The 18,202-nt window shown below is 42.1% G+C and overlaps 1 protein-coding gene across 1 annotated transcript; it reads left to right on the forward strand.

Moving 5' to 3' along the window:
* The first annotated feature begins 3,655 nt into the window (after positions 1–3,655).
* ndnfl (neuron-derived neurotrophic factor, like) lies at positions 3,656–17,116 on the forward strand. Its single transcript, XM_012863947.3, has 4 exons — positions 3,656–3,907; positions 6,315–6,567; positions 11,116–11,240; positions 14,989–17,116. The coding sequence occupies exons 2-4, from the start codon at positions 6,398–6,400 to the stop codon at positions 16,437–16,439; spliced, it is 1,746 nt and encodes a 581-aa protein (XP_012719401.2). The 5' UTR covers positions 3,656–3,907; positions 6,315–6,397; the 3' UTR covers positions 16,440–17,116.
* The last annotated feature ends 1,086 nt before the right edge of the window (positions 17,117–18,202 follow it).

Genomic DNA, 18,202 nt, shown 5'->3' on the forward strand with positions numbered 1-18,202 from the left:
TGATAACTTAGATAATATCTTGCTATTTTTCATTGTCAAGCATTGCATGTGTGTTCTGCTGCAGTCCTCCCCTTGTGCCTGTTCTCTGCCTCTGTCATGAACTAAAGTCAGACTGTATGTTTGGTAGGAAAAATAAAGGAAACTTACAAAAGAATCTTGTTCAATAAAACCAGAGGGAAATATAGGAACAGACACCAGAGCAATGGACATTGAAATGAGACGTTACAGAATAAGTAATAATTTTGAGCTCTTTTAATGTTTTTAATAGAAAGGCTGTATCATGATCACAGACAGTTTTGCTTCCCAACACAGCATCCAGCCACACAAAGCAGAAATACATCACGTTGACATGGGGCACACTTAGGTCAGATTACCACTTATTATTTCAGAATAAGTGTTTACATGCATGGCGATGGGATTGTCCATCGGCATGAACCACCCCTTATTCCAGATACAATTTCCTTAAAATTGAGATTAATCTGATCATAATATTCATATTGCCGTGTTTACAAGTCACATTGTTATTCTGATCTGCTCTTTATTCCGATTACTATGGTCCATGTAAGCATAGCTAATGTTGTTTTAGGTTGCTACTCTGACTGCTAAGACTCTGACTACGCTCATTGGTAGTACACCATCTCCTTTATTTCCAATATAAATAATCACTGTGGTCTCCATAAATACCCTCCCAGTTCAAACATAAAGAGTGTTAAAAGGTTCATAAAATAGTATGCGTAAACCCTGAACCCTTGTGATATTTTTGCAATTTAAGTGGTTTTAAGATGGTAGAAGTTATCTTAAACCATCAAGGATTAGCCATTACACTGAACCTTCAAACTCAACTAATCTGGAGAAAAGGATATTAAAATACAAACAGATTTATGTGTTAATCAGACATTACCTTTTTGAAGTCATACCTCACTGAAATCCCTAAAATCAGGAATTAACCCTACTACAGAATTCACAGAAGATTAATTTGCAACCTTTGCTCTGGGAGGACAGACTGTAATCGTAATGCATCCACAGACAATGACAGATTCCAAGTACATAACCACAGAGATACACCTACATTGAAATCCTCTCTCTCTCTCTCTCTCTCTCTCTCTCTCTCTCTCTCTCTTTTTTTTAATGGTTATCCATTTTTGAAAATCAAAATTTGAGCTTAAAGTTATAATAATATTGAAACATGTGACTAAAGCTAGAAATATATTGCTTGCACATTAGAGAATCTTAAATCTTACTGTCTTTATACATGAAACCAGAAAAGAGATCCAGTACAAAGTAATTGCTGGAAGCTGAAGGATTAAACACCTCGTTTAATTATAGTTATGGGTTTTAATTACTTGGATGGTAGTCAGGTGTGAGTGGGTGCCCTGTTTTATTTAAAGAACAATGGTCTCCATAGGTCTTTGTGTCTAAGGAAATTTTTTGCAAAGAAGATTTCAGAGCATATGAAGCTGCTACATTTAAATCCTAACCTTGTTATACCCCTTGCAAATGTAGGTTGAAAGTTATCTTTTAATTTTGCCAACATGTTTCTTATGACCAGAGGCAACAATTGCTCTTTGGACTGGCTTAGCCTGAGTCCTGACTTGAATCTAGATAATGTGAATTGTGTTGAAGATTAGAGCGATGGGAATGAGGCCTTCCAACCTCAATGACTTGGAGCTCAGTGTCACTATTTAGTTTTTTTGTTTGTTTTTTTGTGCATTTCCAGACTTGTTTAGAATCAGCTCTGTTACCTCTCGGCCACAGAAACCCTCCAATTATCTCATTCCACTCCTCAGCCACCAGTCTTCTTCTTCTTCTTCTTCTTCTTTTTGTTTAATGGCAGATTGCAACCTTAGCTTTTAGGTGCATACCCCCACCTACTTCAGTCACCAGTCATCAGTCCAGACCAGCTCCACCTGCTGCCACCAATCAGTCCCTACTCTGCTCACCTGTTCCCCAGCCTTCATTTACCTGCCTCACCCACTCACTGCCGGATTGTCTGGTCTCCTAACATGTGCTCCTCCATCATAATGCTCCCAGTCCTGTGTGTGCAACCTGCTGGATGTGGAAACTCTGCCTGTGTTCAGCCCAGACCGAAGAAGGATTCCACAGAGTCTGCATGCTGCTTGTCTGCTCTGTTACCCTGAGGTCCTGCTGCTGGCTCCACCTGCTCTGGTGAACCTTTGGCCTGCATCGTCTGCTCCAGTCACCTCCTACATTCGCCACCGGCTCAAACTCATCACTGCAGGTGTTCACCTCCTGGTGTGTCTGCATCCTCTGGGGTCTCCTTCCCCTTCCTGCCTGCCTCGTCTGCCTGTTATATAAGTCTCAATAAACCTTTTAAAACATATTCTGTGTTGGCTGGATTTCAGGTTCACACCTACAGACGTGACACTCAGCACCAAAGATAAATCATCAAAAAATAACAGTGGAAACAAGGAAAATGTTGGTTAGTAATTGTATTGTTGTAATGGCAATAAATTGAGAAGACCATGAATCATTTTATTTATTTATTTTAAACTGCTTTTACATTTATTATTGCCAGTATTACTTCTCAATGAAAACAAATGTAATTCTTAATCTGCCAGAGTTCTCAATAAAGTAAATCAGAACAAGAAGCATTGCTACAATAACCGATGCCATGTAGCTAATTTTTGGACCTGGTCCCTAGTACATGAAAAAAACATTTATCAATCATAATAAATAATATCACAAAACAATAAAACCCTAGATTAATGTTTACAGATTTGATTTGAGCTATTGTTTGATTTTTACCCTTAAATGTGTTCAGATCTGGGGGAAAAGATTTTAGTTCAGCAGGTATTGTGTTCCAGGTGTGTGGCCCTTTCACAGCAAACGTGCTCTGTCCAAAAGATGTTTTCACATCGGGATGGTCTGCAGTTTCCATTTACTGCTCCCCTTATACTTGAGCCAGGATTGTGACATTTCTGAACCATACATTTAACAATGTCAACGACATGACCATTAATACCCTTAAAAACCAATCTCACAAAAGAATAACAAAACATTTTTAAAACTTAAGTTATGCTTTTCTTGTTCTGTCTAGATACTCAGGTTTCATTCCTCCGTCGCAAAAGATGTAAGCTTAATTGACCTCTCTAAATAGCTTTTAAATGTGAGTCTGTGCTGTTTCTTCTTGTTATGGTTCAGCTGTGTTGTTTCAACACACCTGTTGCCTCTTTGGTTCAGAGAGAATCGTTTGCAAACTGTTGAGCAGTCAGACATCAGCAGGACACTGGCAACAAAAATCCACCCAACGTTCCCGTCAACTAGCTATTCCTTAATGCTGCTCCAGACAATATTTCCGCCCCCTGTCTTCTCATCGCCAACCCCCGTTCACCAAACCTCACCGTCAGCCCCCACCAACTCATCCACCCTTTTTTTCCTTCGCTCTCAGATTGGAGGATTTTCAGATACACAAACACACGCTGTCACACATGAAGCCCATTAGAATTGCAAGTGAGCTGTGTTCACAAACAGGAGGAGGTGGGAACAAGTGGAAAAAACAACAGGGGGGAGGGAAGAGGCAGTGAGGATGGAGGCCTTGCCTACCGGGTGACATTCACACAGCGTTCAGGAGGATGAGCCTGAGTGTGGGGGTCTAGGAAAGGGTGGGGGTGGGGGTGGGGGTGGGGGAGGACTCGTCCCACCTGAGCTGGGACGAAACACCTTCTGAACTACAGGAGCAAGCAAGAGCCTCACGAGAGTAGTCAGTGGAACTCCCACAACAACAACCTGCTGTTGCTCCTCCTCTCCTCGCGACCGGCTCTCATCCCCACCCCTCTCCTCCTCTTCTTCCTCCTCCTCCTCCTCCTCCTCCATCCTCTCCCCGTCTCGCATTTGATCCCATCCCTCACTCCCTGCACCACAGAGGGAGAGCGGGAGCGGAGAGAAGGTAAGGGGGATGAATGCATGCATGCATGTACATTGTTCATGCAGAACGTGTTTGTTTAAGTGCCTCAGCTTCTCAGATTTACGCCGGGCAAGTTGGTTTGGAACTTGTTTCCGTAAGCCAGGTATTTTTTTGCGTTGGGGAAAGAGCGTCTGCGGTCTCTCAAGGATGCTTAAAAGCGCTGAAAAAGATGCAAGGTGCTTTTACCATTCGGCAAGATTCGGTCTGTCCGGACAGATTCACGGTATGATGTCGTTTTAAAGGTTGTGTGAGTCCACCCAGCAGCAAATTCAATATCAAAAATGTATTAATACTGTGCAAAAGTTTGGACAAGTCATAAGGAGAATGAGATATGCAAGTACAAAACGTGTGGACGGTGAGAAGTAGGATCAATCTATTGTGGCGAGAGAGAAAACCAGCCGTGAAATCCTATCAAGTTCTAGTGACATTGCTTGTTTCCTCGCCATCGTCTCGTCAACCCCCACAGTGAATCAAAGGCCAGTCCTTTTGCCCGTTGTAGTTTTGTTGAGGTTGTGGTGTTGGGGTGGGGAGGTGGGGGGTAGAGAACAACGGATCCTGCAGGGACCACCCCATGCCATTTAATCTGTCCCTGCTCACAGATAACAGAAGGCAGATGGTCCCGCTGGAGTCCAGGAAGATATAAGATCACTAATACATTGTGCAGACGGATAAACCTTTCCCTCTGAAACTGAGCCTGCATCAACTTCCAAAACGAGAAGAGGAGGGGGGGGGAGAAAAGTGGAGAGCAGACAGAAAAAGAGCCACGGCTTCTGGGGGCCAAACGGAGCGCAGTGAGAGTTAATTAAAACCCAAACAGTATCCAGAATAAAAGCTGACATTTGAGAGTCTGGGATAAACATAATGGAGAGAGGGGAACTGAGGAAAAAAAAAAAAAAGAGCTGAGCTGTGAGTGAGCAGGACCATCAAAGCACCATCAGGAGCGCCTGTGTTTAAAGTGGAGTGTGTATTTATTTATAGAGGGCGGTAGTTAAGTTCACTAAGCTCCCTCTCTTAAAGCAAAAAGACCCAGACTTTTTTTTTTCTTTTTTTTTTTGCCTTATAAAAATTCAGTTGGCCATAATTTGCCGAGAAGCCGTATGCATATTTCATCAGCGGCGCGTTTTGAAGAAACGGGCCCCGGCGAAGCCTTTTCTGCATCTTCATCTTTATCAAGATTGAATGAGGGGGAGTGTGTGAGAGGGGATGCGAGGTTGTGAAGCCGTCTGGTGATGTGTGGCGCACTGGACATTTGGCACAGGGGCTTAAGTAAACACCAGCGGGCTTCATATGTCTGCTACACTGCCATGGCTACTGCACTGTACACAATTCTCACTGTCACTTTCCCCCACTTTGACCGTCTCTGTCTTCTTCCCTCTAATTACTCCAACATCCTCTACTTGTTCCTCATCTCCACATCCCTCCCTCCCTCCCTCAGCCTCCCCGTCCTCTAAATCTGTTTCTCCTCCGTCTGTCTGTCTCTCTCAGTTAAAGCTTTATGGGTCGTTCACTCCCTTCTTTCTGTGAAATAATGAGCAAGGCGCTTCTCGGCGACTTTGTAGCTGTGCGACTGTTTTGCGAGTTTGGATGTCGTAGCGTCCCGGGGCCCAGGAGCTTCTGATGTACTTTCTGTCGCTGCCTTCGTGATTCCACAGCGATTGTCTTCTGATCCATGGGGAGGAGGGGGACACACACTGACATAATCCACCTTGTTAGGTGAAGGCAGGGAGGGTGTTCTGTGAAGACTGTGTGACTTTGAACAAATGCGCTTTTTCCAGAGAAAAGGAAACACGCCGAGACCCGCAATTATCTGCTATCGCTGAACCACACGCACATGTCAGTATACATAAAAGAGAAGGCTGAAACACTAATATAAAGGGAGCAAAACAAAGAAAACGCAAAAAACAAGAAGCCATCTAAGCACCCCCTGCTGGCGTTTGCGTATCCCTCGTAATGCCCGTAATGAAAGATGCTTGAACAGTAGACCTGATTTGAATCCACCAACTAAAAATAGAAATAGAGCTATAAAGGCATCGACTTCTGAGTCGTATTAGCTACCCACTTCACACTTTGAGAAGTGGTGTGATGATTTTTTTCCCCTTTTTTTTTACAGCGAATGTCAAGCTGTGCTACACACATATCCCAGAGTAATAAAGCACAGCAATTTCTGAATCTCGACATGAATAATTCTGTGTGAACAGGATGGGATGTTTCTCCATATGAGTGAATCATCAGCCAGTGCAGCTCTTTAGGGTCTGGCTGGATGGTAGTGTAGAAGTTTAACTAAGTGCATTGCTGTGTGTGTGTGTGTGTGTGTGTGTGTGTGTGTGTGTGTGTGTGTGTGTGTGTTGGTGATGGGCTCTGATTGATGGTCCTGACCTTTTTGTTGCAGATTTTCAGAGCCGGGGAGATATATCCACAGTGCAGGCGGTGAAAAAAAATATACCGGGTCAAAGAGGAGACGCAGAATCAGCGATGGCACTCTCCTTGTGTCTCTGGGCGACTTTGATGCTGGTTTGGGGATCTTTGTTGCCCCCGGTTCACCCGGCACTGGCACCTGAGAACGAGGTGCCACTACGCCCAACGACATGGTTACCGGAAGGAAAGATCACTTCAGTAACTCTTCCTAAAGGGCGGACTCGAAGGTAACAAGCACAACGCAGATCACAAAGGCACTGGAAACTTGACTTGGAATTGAAATGAATGTATAGACATTAGGTCAATGTTCAAAACAGCAAAGGAGGGGGTGTGGATTTCGAGTTTAGCCATATAAAAGGCTGCCAACATATCACACATCGCTGAAGGAACGATTACCAAGGTTTGGCAAAGATTGTTCACAGCAACACCAAAGAAGATGCAGAATTTTAAAAATAGAAAACAAGCAATCTCTTTGCCTTATTCCTCTAAATTCCCATGACGAGCTTGAAAAATCTAGAAACAGGCAGTTTAATCTTGAAGATCAATCCCAAAAATGTTCATGTAAAAGTTGCATGCCTTTATTTTTAATGGGACAATAGAAATAAATCCAACCTATGTGGCCTACAAGCACTTCCAACTTATCTACTTTGGCCTTAAGATAGAAATTAATAGCACTGATCAAGGCAGAACAGATTACTGGACTCCAACCACGCCTTGGTCAGCTGCCGACTAGAGGATGCCAGCTATAATAGGGAGGCATTTTTGTAGATTCACATTTACAAGAGGCATTTAAGTTTGTCACTGTTTCTCAGTTGAACCTCATCCTTGTGTTAGTGGAAGAATGCCGTGGCAGAGGCATCCTAGATTTTCAAACAACTATTTGATCTGAATGTAACATTTTTCATGTTGCTGCATGAATGACAGTCTGTTGCAAAACTAATACGATTTATTAATAATAAATAACATTGGTGGACCTGAAACAGATCGACGAGTTCTAATCATAATTAAAAAAATTCTAATCATAATTATTTTTTTATCATTGTTTAAAACAAAATTCCCTGATACTTCATTGTTGAATCTTTCCTCAAAGTAACTGGTAAAGTATTTATTCAAATAATATTGAAATGATAATAAACGCACCTAAACAACAAGCAATTTATTACCCTTAAACAATCTCTAAGATAACAAATCTTTACTGAACACAAATTAGGAGTTGAAAAGTTGAAAAAAATAAAGTGACACTTGGCTGAAAGCTTGTTTTCTCCCTTCAGTCACAACCAAACCAAAATTGCTGATTAAGAATAAAATCATGGAAACCACAGGTCCCAAATTTTGCACACAGAAAATCTGGCCAAAAATAGATAAAAACTTGAAACTAAGAATATATTGAGTGAGTGATTAACTGACAGAGCAGGAACAACATAACCTATCAGTGAACTCTTACCTGAAAACCAAAATATGTGAAACAAACCAGGTTCCATGAAGACACATAATAAGAACATTAAACACTGGGCACCAATGAAACATTGCATAAAACACAAAATAATCAAAATAGAAGAACATATAAACTTCTTAAAAAAATAAATAATAATAATTATACAAAACTATGACATATAGATTCAGTGTGAAATCACAAAATTTGGCAACTCAGCCCCTACATATACACAGCAGTATGTGTTGACATTAGGTTTTTTTTGGCTGGAAGTTTCATGATGAACACAAGTTAATGTGCGGAATATGATAAACCTGCGGCGTTCCTTCCTGAGGCAGCAATAAAAAACGAACTCACACACAAGGACTGGGTAAATACCCTCACTCACAATCTACTTGCTTTCAAATCTCACTGTCAACATTTTTAAACCTATATTGTTTTTTTGCATCGTGGAAATTGGTCAATACAATGCAAATCCAAAATCGCTTGGGGCTAGAAATAAGCTACGTGGAAGCAGTGTCTGTCTAAAATAAAATCAAAAAAACATCTGGTTTGTTTCCAGTTCGGAGTAATATGATGCTCTCACATGAAGCTTCTCATTTACATAAAGTCACTTTCCCACAAGTTATGAGTGAGAACACAACTACCTGTCTCATGAGATGCAGTACTGCACTGCAACGATATATATTAAATACAAATTTATTTATTTTATTATCAAACAAACCATACGATTAAAATCTTGCTTACTACAAGTAAAGTTTCAATTTTATAAAACAATTTAGACAGTACAAAAAAAGCAAGGAAATGAAAAGTGCCGTAAAAGTTATAATATGGTCATATTCAATAAATTACAATATGTGATCCAATCAGGCGCATTTGTTAGATTAAAAGTACTTTTCAAATATACAGTATGTTGCCAAAAGCATTTAATACCCTGCCTTGACTTGAACTTAAGTAACATCCTGTAGCTAAGCCATGGGGTTCAATATGACGTCTGTCCTGTCATGATTCTGGCTTGGCTGTCTGGCTGCTGCCTCACTCTCCTCACGCACCATTATAACTATAATTCATTCAACTCTGCTCTGCAACTATTTACCTGCCTTTATATACTGGGATCCCACAGCCTCCTCTGGCCAGATTATTTTAAAGCCATTGGTGAGTAAATGTCCAGCATTCTTCCTTGCCTGGTTTGCCAACTTCTCTGTCTCACCTTGCCCTTGCAAGGACAGCTCATGGCCTTCTGTATTCTGGACACAAGCTGGAATGAACCACGACCATGAACCTTGCTAGGCCCTTTGGATTTGTCTACCTATCTACTTTCAGCCTCAACATTCCTGCAGACGGTTCCCTGCATGCACCAGGGGTTAATTAATTGTTTTATTAATAAACCTTTTAAGCCAAACAGTGCGTCTGGCTCAAATGTTAGGTTCTCTGCTCATCGGTCCATAACAAGTACACTCTTTGCAGCAATAACATCCAGCCATCCATCCATTGTTCTCCCTGTATCCGATCAGGTCACAGGAGCTACAGGTCCAGGAGAGAAATCCAGACCTCCCTTTTCCAAGCGACATCCTCCAGTTCATTCCGGAGGACCCCAAGGCATTCCCAGGGATATATAGTCTCACCAGTGTTCTGGGTCTTCCCTAGGGTCTGCTTCCGGTGCATGAAACACGCCAGGAAAATCCTCAAAGGGAGGCATCCAAACCACATTTACTAGCTCCTTTAGAGGCAGACAAGCAGCGGCTCTACTTTGAGCTCCCCCTGCATAACAGAGCTCCTCACCCTATCGATAACGCTGAGCCCAGTCACCCTCTGGAGAAAGCTCTTTTCGGCAACTTGTGTCAAGGTTCTGGTGTTTGTTTATAGGAAATTCTGACCATTCTCCTAGAAGCACAAAAGTGAGGTCATATACTGTTGTTGGATGAGCAGGCCTGGCTCTCAGTCTCCACTCTAACTCATCCCAAAGGTGTTCTGTCAAGTTGAGGTCAGGACTTTGGGCAAGCCATTCATGGTCATCCACACCAAACTCTCCCATTCATGTCCTTATGGATCTTGCCATGTGCGATGATACACAGTCATGTTAGGAGAGGAAGGGCTCATCTCCAAACTGGTCCCCCTGAGTTGGGAGCGTGGAGTTGTCCAAAATCTCTTTGTCTTCTAAATCATTTAGAGATCCTTTCAGTGGAGCTAAGGGACCAAGCCCAGCTCCACCTCCACCAAACGTTACACTTGGCCCAATATATCCAGACAAGTATCGTTCTCCTGGCAACTGCCAAAAGAAGACTTGTCCATTTCTGTTGTTGAAAATAGCTTGGGTCTTAAAATCAGTTTGTCAGAAAATTATCCTCAAACCCCAAAATATTAAATTCATTGTTTGCTAAATTAAGCAAATGCCAATCCAAGCTGTACCCCCTGTGTTTGATAATTATTTTCATTTGGTGATCCAAATTCAATGTGAATTTCATTTCTCCGCACTATTAAGTTATACAGTTTACAATCTTTGCACTGTCTTCTGTTTTATCAAAGAAAATACTCTTTGGACACACGTCGATAACCGCCCGTCTTTACAGAAAAGAAAGCAGACAGACGAGGAAACCATTTGGTCTGAACACTTCATAACAGAGCTCCCGCTTTGCTTTCTGAAAGCCGGGAGCTGAAAGTGATGTCTCCCCGTGTGCTGCAGTCTGTCCACCAGTGCAGTCATGCTGAACCGGACGGCAAATAACGGAGAGAAACAGATTCAGGAAATTAATCACTGTTAAATAAGCAACTAAGTGCCCTTGCAAATGACATTGTCTCACATCTGTTTGGAAGTAACTACCATCTGCGGGAGATCATAAATAATTGTGTTTCTGCTTAAGGAGAACAAATATTTATTAGGAATCACTGAGGCAGTTATAGATTCTCATTAAGCAAAACTAACCAAACATAAATTATAGTGTATGGCTTTGTTTTAAAGTGACATCAATATAAACAAAACAAAAAAATGTATTCTGGTTTCTGGTGAATTTATTAGCGGAGATGGTTAATTTGACTATGATTTATGACTATGGACTATGCTGGATAGTTTTAATTTGGATGTAGAAAAATGGAAACAACAGGTTTACAAGTGGAACTTCTTAAAAAGTCTGTGACATCAAATCATGCTTTGCTTAATTAAAAACAAAACTAGCCTAACTCACCAGAAACCCATCTACCAAAGTGAAAGAATATTGCACGCAGCCTTCACCGGGTAATATCTCGTGTTTGCAGCTGAATCTGAAACAAGATGTTATCTCTTTTTGACATTCGCCATGAGGAATGAAACCAAGTCTTGTGGGTATCTTTTGCTACCTGGTCGCAGGTTATATTTCACTCTGAAGAAGAAGACCTCTACGATGTCGGTGACCGTGAGCCCCTGTCACCTCCCCGTCGAATGGAGGCTGACCGCTCGCACCCTGAAGGACAAACCGCTCAAAACCCTGCAATGTGAGTACACAAACGGCACCCTCCCGTAGCCTGAAGATCGTCACCAAATCTGACTAAGCTGAAATGATCAATTAGATATTATCATGAGCATTATCATGGGCTTACTGGAGAACGCATCTAATCTCACCCTGAGTTGTGTTTGAAGAAGAGAGGTGACTTTAGGAAGGAGAATTTCTTAGAGCCATTGCTCTAAGGATTATAAGCATAATTTTTACTGACATTGTTTAACATCCTGGCTTTTATTTGCTGCTACCACTACATCACGGTCATTTTTCTGTAGCCGGCAAGCTACTTCTGCGTGTTTTCAAAAGTGATTGTCTCCAAAAATCTTTGTTTCCAGTTGGGTCCTTATCAGTGAATTCTGCCCAATCGTTCAAGTTAGAAACAGGAGTAAAGGTACACATTTTTCAAAGTGCAATCTACTCTTTCAAAGACAGGGACAGTGATTGCATGATCATATCTGGGTGTCACTTTGTTGTATATTTTACCCCAGGTTGCTATTTCTAAGGCATCATAAAACATAGTCTGGAAACGGCTACCATCGTTTTGAAGCCAATTCTGCTAGAGCAATGAATTACAACCGTGCTCTGCAATGCTGCAAGATTCTGCAAAGCAAACTGGTTAATAAAGAAACCCAGAGGATAGTACAGAACAGAAGTCCACATTAGATAAGATCTGCAATCAAGGAGTCCAAAACTATTTTTTAAAAAATCATCTTTTGATCATAAGCAGGCAAACTTTGTTAGACAAAAAAAAAAAAAACCTGCTTCATTTTGTTTTCCAAGCGCGTCTTTCCAGGTTACCTAAACAAGCTTTTCCACATGCGAAAAATGACATTATGAAGTTCTAAAATGACACATAAATCATTCAGACTGTGAGCTTGTGGGTCTCCCATCGCCAGCGTGAATTATTCACTTTGATTCTGTAACATTTGGTCTCGACAGAGGAGGGATTTTTCAGCTCCAGGAGATATCAACTGAGAAAACAAGTGGCGTTGTTTGCTTTATTTTTTGCGCTTGTCTGTTTGTCCATTGCATCGTTCAGATGAGGAGCTTGCGTCGTCCAAAACAAAAACACTTTTGTCTGAATGAAAGGCAATAATTTTTGAAGTGGCATTTGACATTTTATGCTTTGGTTCATTAATTAGGTACAGGGGAGGTTTTCTACATCTAGGTTATGAACGTGCTTTATACAATTTGAAGAGGGTTTGCAGCTAAGCTTATGCTTTTATAAGATAAGTAGGCATGTTGTGGATATGTACACAGTAAGTGTTTGATTACATTTCAAGCCAGTGTCCAGGTATAGCTGCTATTATATTTTCTTTAAAACCCTACCTTTGGGTACAAACATGGTAAACAACAATACATTGGGCTTTTATAAGAGGCAATACGACAACAACAAGAGTATGCAAATGGATAATAAACAGGAGGCAATAGCCTTCAGTAGTCTTGCAGGACACGGTGTCAATCGGTTTGACCGTTTTTAGGGTGCAGATTTAAGTTTCCAATCATCCACTTTATATCACAGTCATAACAGGAAAATAAGCTATTTGATGTGGAAGGAAACAAAGTAGAGAAAATTTACTTTTTGCCAAATTCTTTTGAATAGAGAGAAACCTGTTGGTTTAGATTTCCATACTTGTGCACACAAAAATTCATAGATCAAGCTTGCTGCGCACAGTTTATTTAGATTACATCACCTATACTTCTGTACAGTTGGTAGAGTGGCCAGCTGCACCCCCTTTTCCCTGGTCTACCCTATTGCCACAATATCCCATCAGAGTGGATACCTTTACCTTAGAAATCAGACTTTTTTCAGCAGACATTTATCCATATCATACTGTTTTTAAGAACTATACCCTTCCTTCTATACACCTTCACTGAAGCACTAAAGTTCTTCTGGGTCCCGTTTCACAAAGTGGGGTTAGTGGAAATTCAGAGTTCTGGGGTAAACCCCTGCATTTCATGGCTTTACCATTTCGGAAAGCTAGGAAGTCAATACCCTTAGTCAAAAACCAATTACTCCGTTAAACAACCCTGCTCGGTAGCAGTGTGTGTGTGTGTGTGTGTGTGTGTGTGTATATATATATATATATATATACATATATATATATTAAAATCTATATGTTAAATTAATATAAAAGTGAGGTTTGCACAGATAATACACCTGCAAGAAAATCAGCATCAACTACTTTTTCAGATGGATGGCTGTCATAGAGCCAGAACATCTCAGTTATTTCAGTAACTCACACTATCCCATCATTAATCGCATATGTTGAATATAGCCAATGAACGCTTTGTTGGGTTAAGGTTTATCTGGTTAAATGGTAAATCGCCTCTACTTGTAGAGCGCTTTATCAAGTCCAATGACCCCCAAAGTGCTTTACACTACAGTCAGTCATTCACCCATTCACGCCCACGTTCACACCCTGACGGAGGTGAGCTATGTTAGTAGTCACAGCTGCCCTGGGGCAGACTGACAGAAGCTAAGTTGCCATACATTGGCGCCACCGGGCCCTCTGACCACCGGCAGCATGTTAATGATGAAAGTAGCTACTTAGTGAAGTAGCAGTGATAGGACTGTGAGTGCCACCCATGCAGCAATTTATGCCTGGAAATCATAAAATGTATGAAAAGAAAATGAATGCTTGAAGTCTCAAAATTTGATATGGAATAACTTATTGCTTTCACTGACATTTGCAATTCTGTGTAGCTATTTTATTATTCTTGTGGGTCTGTGACTGTAAATTGTACAGTATGCAACGGAAACAGTCCTGACAGCGTGACATACAGTTGCCTCTGAGAGATGTTCTGTATCACCTACGTTACATAAAAAGCTGAAGTGCAGCACAAAGACTTTGTTCAGAACTGAGAGTGTCCGCTCATTGTGTTATATGAGCGATGTGCAGCTGAGAGTATTAAGATCAATTATTGACTGCAGAAAAAAACAGTAACGCTCCAACATATGATAAGACGTTTAATCATGATCTGGTCACACTCCCCTGACAGAGATTTCTGTGGAGGATTTGCGCTCCAGCAACCCTGAAACAACTCTGCTACCAGGCAGGGTTGTTTCATGGAGTAATTTGTTGTCATAATTTGACTCAGGGTCACGGCTTCCAAGCTTTCTGAAACAGAGAAGCCAGGGTATGCAGGAATTTACCCCAGAACTTACTCTGGTTTTCCACAAACCCCACTTTGTGAAATGGGGCCCTGGTGACATGCGGACCAAAAACCATAATAGAGTCAAATTCAAGGAAGTAATACATGCCAGTGGCTAAGACATATGAGTAGTGACTGGATGGACGAGAACAACATATCATAAGCCTAAAATAGAAAAGAGTTATTTGAGACATAATAATAATGACTGTTATGGTGGCCCAGAAGGTTCAATGAAATAGAGCTTGTTGGTCTGCTGTAGCTATGTTGTTGTGTTGCAGCTTTCGTTTTGTGGTTTGTGCTGTGTTGAAGCTTTTGTTGTTATGGTTGGCTTCTGTATTTTGTTGAACCTTCTGGGCCAACTTATCAGAGATGATACAAACAATTTTTGTTCTAACATGCGTGGACTTTGTGATATTTAAGCTAATTAATGGCATTCTTTGTTGCACTGAAATGCTCAGTAGTCTTACATATTTAGTGTTCATGAAAACAGTTAAGACAAGTCATAATTTGGTTCAAAACAAGCAAAATAGGTTTTTGGCATGAGTTGGAGTTCAGTGCAGAATGACACTTATGTTCTCTCCTCCTAGGGAGCACCAAGAAGAGCACGCCTGAGGTGTGGTGGCGGGGTCCTGGCACAGAAGAGAAAATCTACAGCTTTGCCGGTGATACGGTGGACACCTACAGCGGCCCCTCCCATCCCCGTGCTTCCGTTTACATCCTGAGGCTGCGCTCAAAACAGCAAACCACTAAAGCCACAGTGTTCCTCCACGAAGGCCCGGGGCCCCTCGGCGTCTTCCCTCTACTGCCAGCAGACCCGCGGGTTCATACGTTAGGTGTGGGTATGACCAGTGTCACCCTCAGCTGGGCACCCAGTGCCTCAATAACAAGCCTCCCGAAAGCAAACGACGGTTACGATTACTGCGTCCTCATTAACTCTCTGCAGAACTACCCCAGCCTCTGTGCCGCGAAAGAGAGGAAGAAAGAGGAGCAAGACCAGAATCAAGGGAAGAAGGAGAAAAAGAGGCAAGCGACACCATGGCCGGTTTTAAAAGACTGGTGGTGGGAGCAGTGGGACAGCTACCCTGAACCCCAGACTGGTCCCTCCTCACTCACAGATGATTTTGATGATCTTCAGTGCCTGTGTCAGGGCACAGAGAACGTTTGCACCGTCTCTGAGCTCCTGCCTGACACTTCGTACTACTTTGACGTGTTTGTGATAGATAAGGTGAACGGGACCAGCGCAGCGTACAAGGGGGCGTTTGCGAGGACACACGAGGAAGCTCGAGCTGCAGTCGTTCCCCTAAGAGAAGGAGAGCTAAGGTGGGTGGACTTTCAGGACGGGGGCTCCAACTCGCAGCAGTTCTTCAGTTTCCGTCCCCGGGGATGGCAGCAGAGCGGCCTTCTCACCCTGCAGAGCTGTGGGGGCGGCGAAAAGACGACGGTAACTGTGTCCAGTAAGGGACAAATTTTGACCTCTCAGGGAGTGGGAGCAGATTTAGCCCACATCTGGCTCCAAGGAAGTCCTTCCTATCTCATCCTCTTGCAACAAGAAGGAACCACCACTAGCCAGAGAACTTCAGTTACAGACGCCGCTCGGCTAGGAGGGTTGAATGCGTCCGTCAAGATGCAAGTTTCATCCGCCTACCACCGCAGAGGGGTCCCATCTCTGCCCTCCACCTTGCAGATAAAGTCTTTCAACCGGCTGCGCGGTTGCAACAGCGTCACCCTGGCCTGGATGGGTACAGAGGAAAGAAGCCTGTACTGTGTGTATCGCAGAAAGCTCAGTAGCTTTGATGAAGAGGCTGGGGGAGCATCGGCTCTGACTGCCCCTTGTCTGGGCCCAGAGTCCCGCTCTGACACTGAAAGGGTTCTCTGCAAGTATTTCCAAGAGCTGAATCCTCGACGGGCCGTAACCACAGCTGTGATCGGGGGCCTGGAGCCAGGAGTGGCCTACGTGTTTGATGTCTATCTAATGAGACGCTGGGGGATCCCTATCAAGTATGCCAGCAAGATGGTGAAGACCAGAAAGGAATGCTGAGCTGCCGCCCCCTAGAGGAGGCTTACAAATTGTCCCGGTTCATGGGAAAGCGCATCAGCCCCCGGACATGCTGTAAAGACAGACCAAGAGCTCAAAGCCATTTGATTGTTGTTGGGAGACATTTTTTCAAAAATAGGGAAATGTTCTCTTGAAGAAACAGCGGTCACATTCAAACTCCACTTTATCAGTGCAAGGGGATGGCAAGAATGTTGGAGGGATGTATACACCAGCAAAAGTTCATAACATTTCCAAAACAACTTTTGTGCTCTTGTCATTTTGTTTTTCTTGTTGTTGGCCATCATAATGACATGCCAGTCGCTCAAGTGCTTCTCTTCTGTGTCCGTGTACAAGGGAGCGGACAAGGTTTGCAATGGCAAAGAGTCATTATAAAAACAACAAAGGAGACTGTGCCAAATATGCAACAGAAGCAGATGGGGCAATAATGAATAGAAGATCTGAGACGGAGGGATTCGCAGCGTCTTTCTCCAGAGCTGCATACTGTACAGGCTAATAAACACAGGTGGAAACGATCAGAAGATGCTAAATTCAGTCCGTGTTTGTCTTTGTGTTCTGCTTTTGCATGAAGCAGTGTGAAATTTCTAGTGACTTGCCTCATTGTCTTTGATGTATTCTTGTGGTGCTTCAAAGTCATCAATAAATACTAAAGTATCTGTATACAACTGAGTGATGAATTATTGTGCATAATCCCCCAGAATCTGAAATCCGTTAACAAACAGCTCAATTTAGCTTTTAACTTTTACCTGTTCTGTTCTGGCCGGAGCAGTTCAGAACGATTGCAACTGGTGATAACAAATATGCTGTAAGAGAGATGAAACATCTAGATACTCGGTTTTAGGTGTCTCATTTGGACAGGGTACGGCATTTTTTGTCAGTCCTGATAAAGAAATTGAATTCAGGTTTTATCCCGGTTACACATTCTCACACTGAAAATACTGAATACATCCCTTAGTTTGAGCATATTTACTCAGTGGGGGTACAGACAGGGGGAGAGGGATCCTTCCTCTTTGCAAAATCTCCCTATTTTTCCTCTTTCTCTGTAGGATCTGGAGACAGTCATGACCATTGAGGAAGGCTAGTTTTGTTTCTGATAAATTATTTCCTTGTTGATATGGCAACTATCTGGTTGGGAAAAAAAAGTTGAACACCCATTTTAAAATTTTCAATAGTGTTTATGGTGAAATGATAACAATATTGTCTTTGACTTTTGGAAGAGAAACAGGTCCTAGTGCCACATCACAGATATCCCACTACACTTTATAATGGGCATGACTGCTTTTCCAGACACAGCATTCATCTTTGGTTATCACATTAAATCCACCTGGAGTGTTTGTTTATTGTTATGTTTGTGATGGTAGGACAGAAAGGAGATTTTGTTCTTGTATGGGTCCTGGATAGGATTAGCATACAAACAGTGTTCAGCGTTGCCCGCTATGCTGCAGACTTCAACAGAGAATTTTGGTAATGGCAATTTTCTATTGATGAACTGATGGCACTCAATAAACTCCAGAGATTTACATAAATTAAGTTTATTAATTTATAAGTCGAATTTCAGTTGCACTTGTTTATTGATTTTGGGTTTGTTTAGAAATTTGTTCAGATGTGCTAAATTTACATTTTGTATCCAGAAGTACTGTTAATATTAATTATTCTTGTTGCGGTAACTTTAGCTAAAAAGAAAGCATGTTCAAGCATGTTGTTGTAACAAAACATTTCTGTAATTCATATATATGTTTTCATTTCCT

The sequence above is a fragment of the Fundulus heteroclitus genome, chromosome 22 (assembly GCF_011125445.2).
Source record: "Fundulus heteroclitus isolate FHET01 chromosome 22, MU-UCD_Fhet_4.1, whole genome shotgun sequence".
Taxonomy (NCBI): Eukaryota; Metazoa; Chordata; class Actinopteri; order Cyprinodontiformes; family Fundulidae; genus Fundulus; species Fundulus heteroclitus.

What these genes read in the sequence shown, in the direction of transcription:
- ndnfl (XM_012863947.3), top strand. Translation starts at nt 6,398, where the DNA reads ATGGCACTCTCCTTGTGTCTCTGGGCGACTTTGATGCTGGTTTGGGGA. An exon ending in CCTAAAGGGCGGACTCGAAG is followed by an intron (nt 6,568 to 11,115) that starts GTAACAAGCACA and finishes ACCTGGTCGCAG; the next exon opens with GTTATATTTCACTCTGAAGA. An exon ending in ACCGCTCAAAACCCTGCAAT is followed by an intron (nt 11,241 to 14,988) that starts GTGAGTACACAA and finishes CTCTCCTCCTAG; the next exon opens with GGAGCACCAAGAAGAGCACG.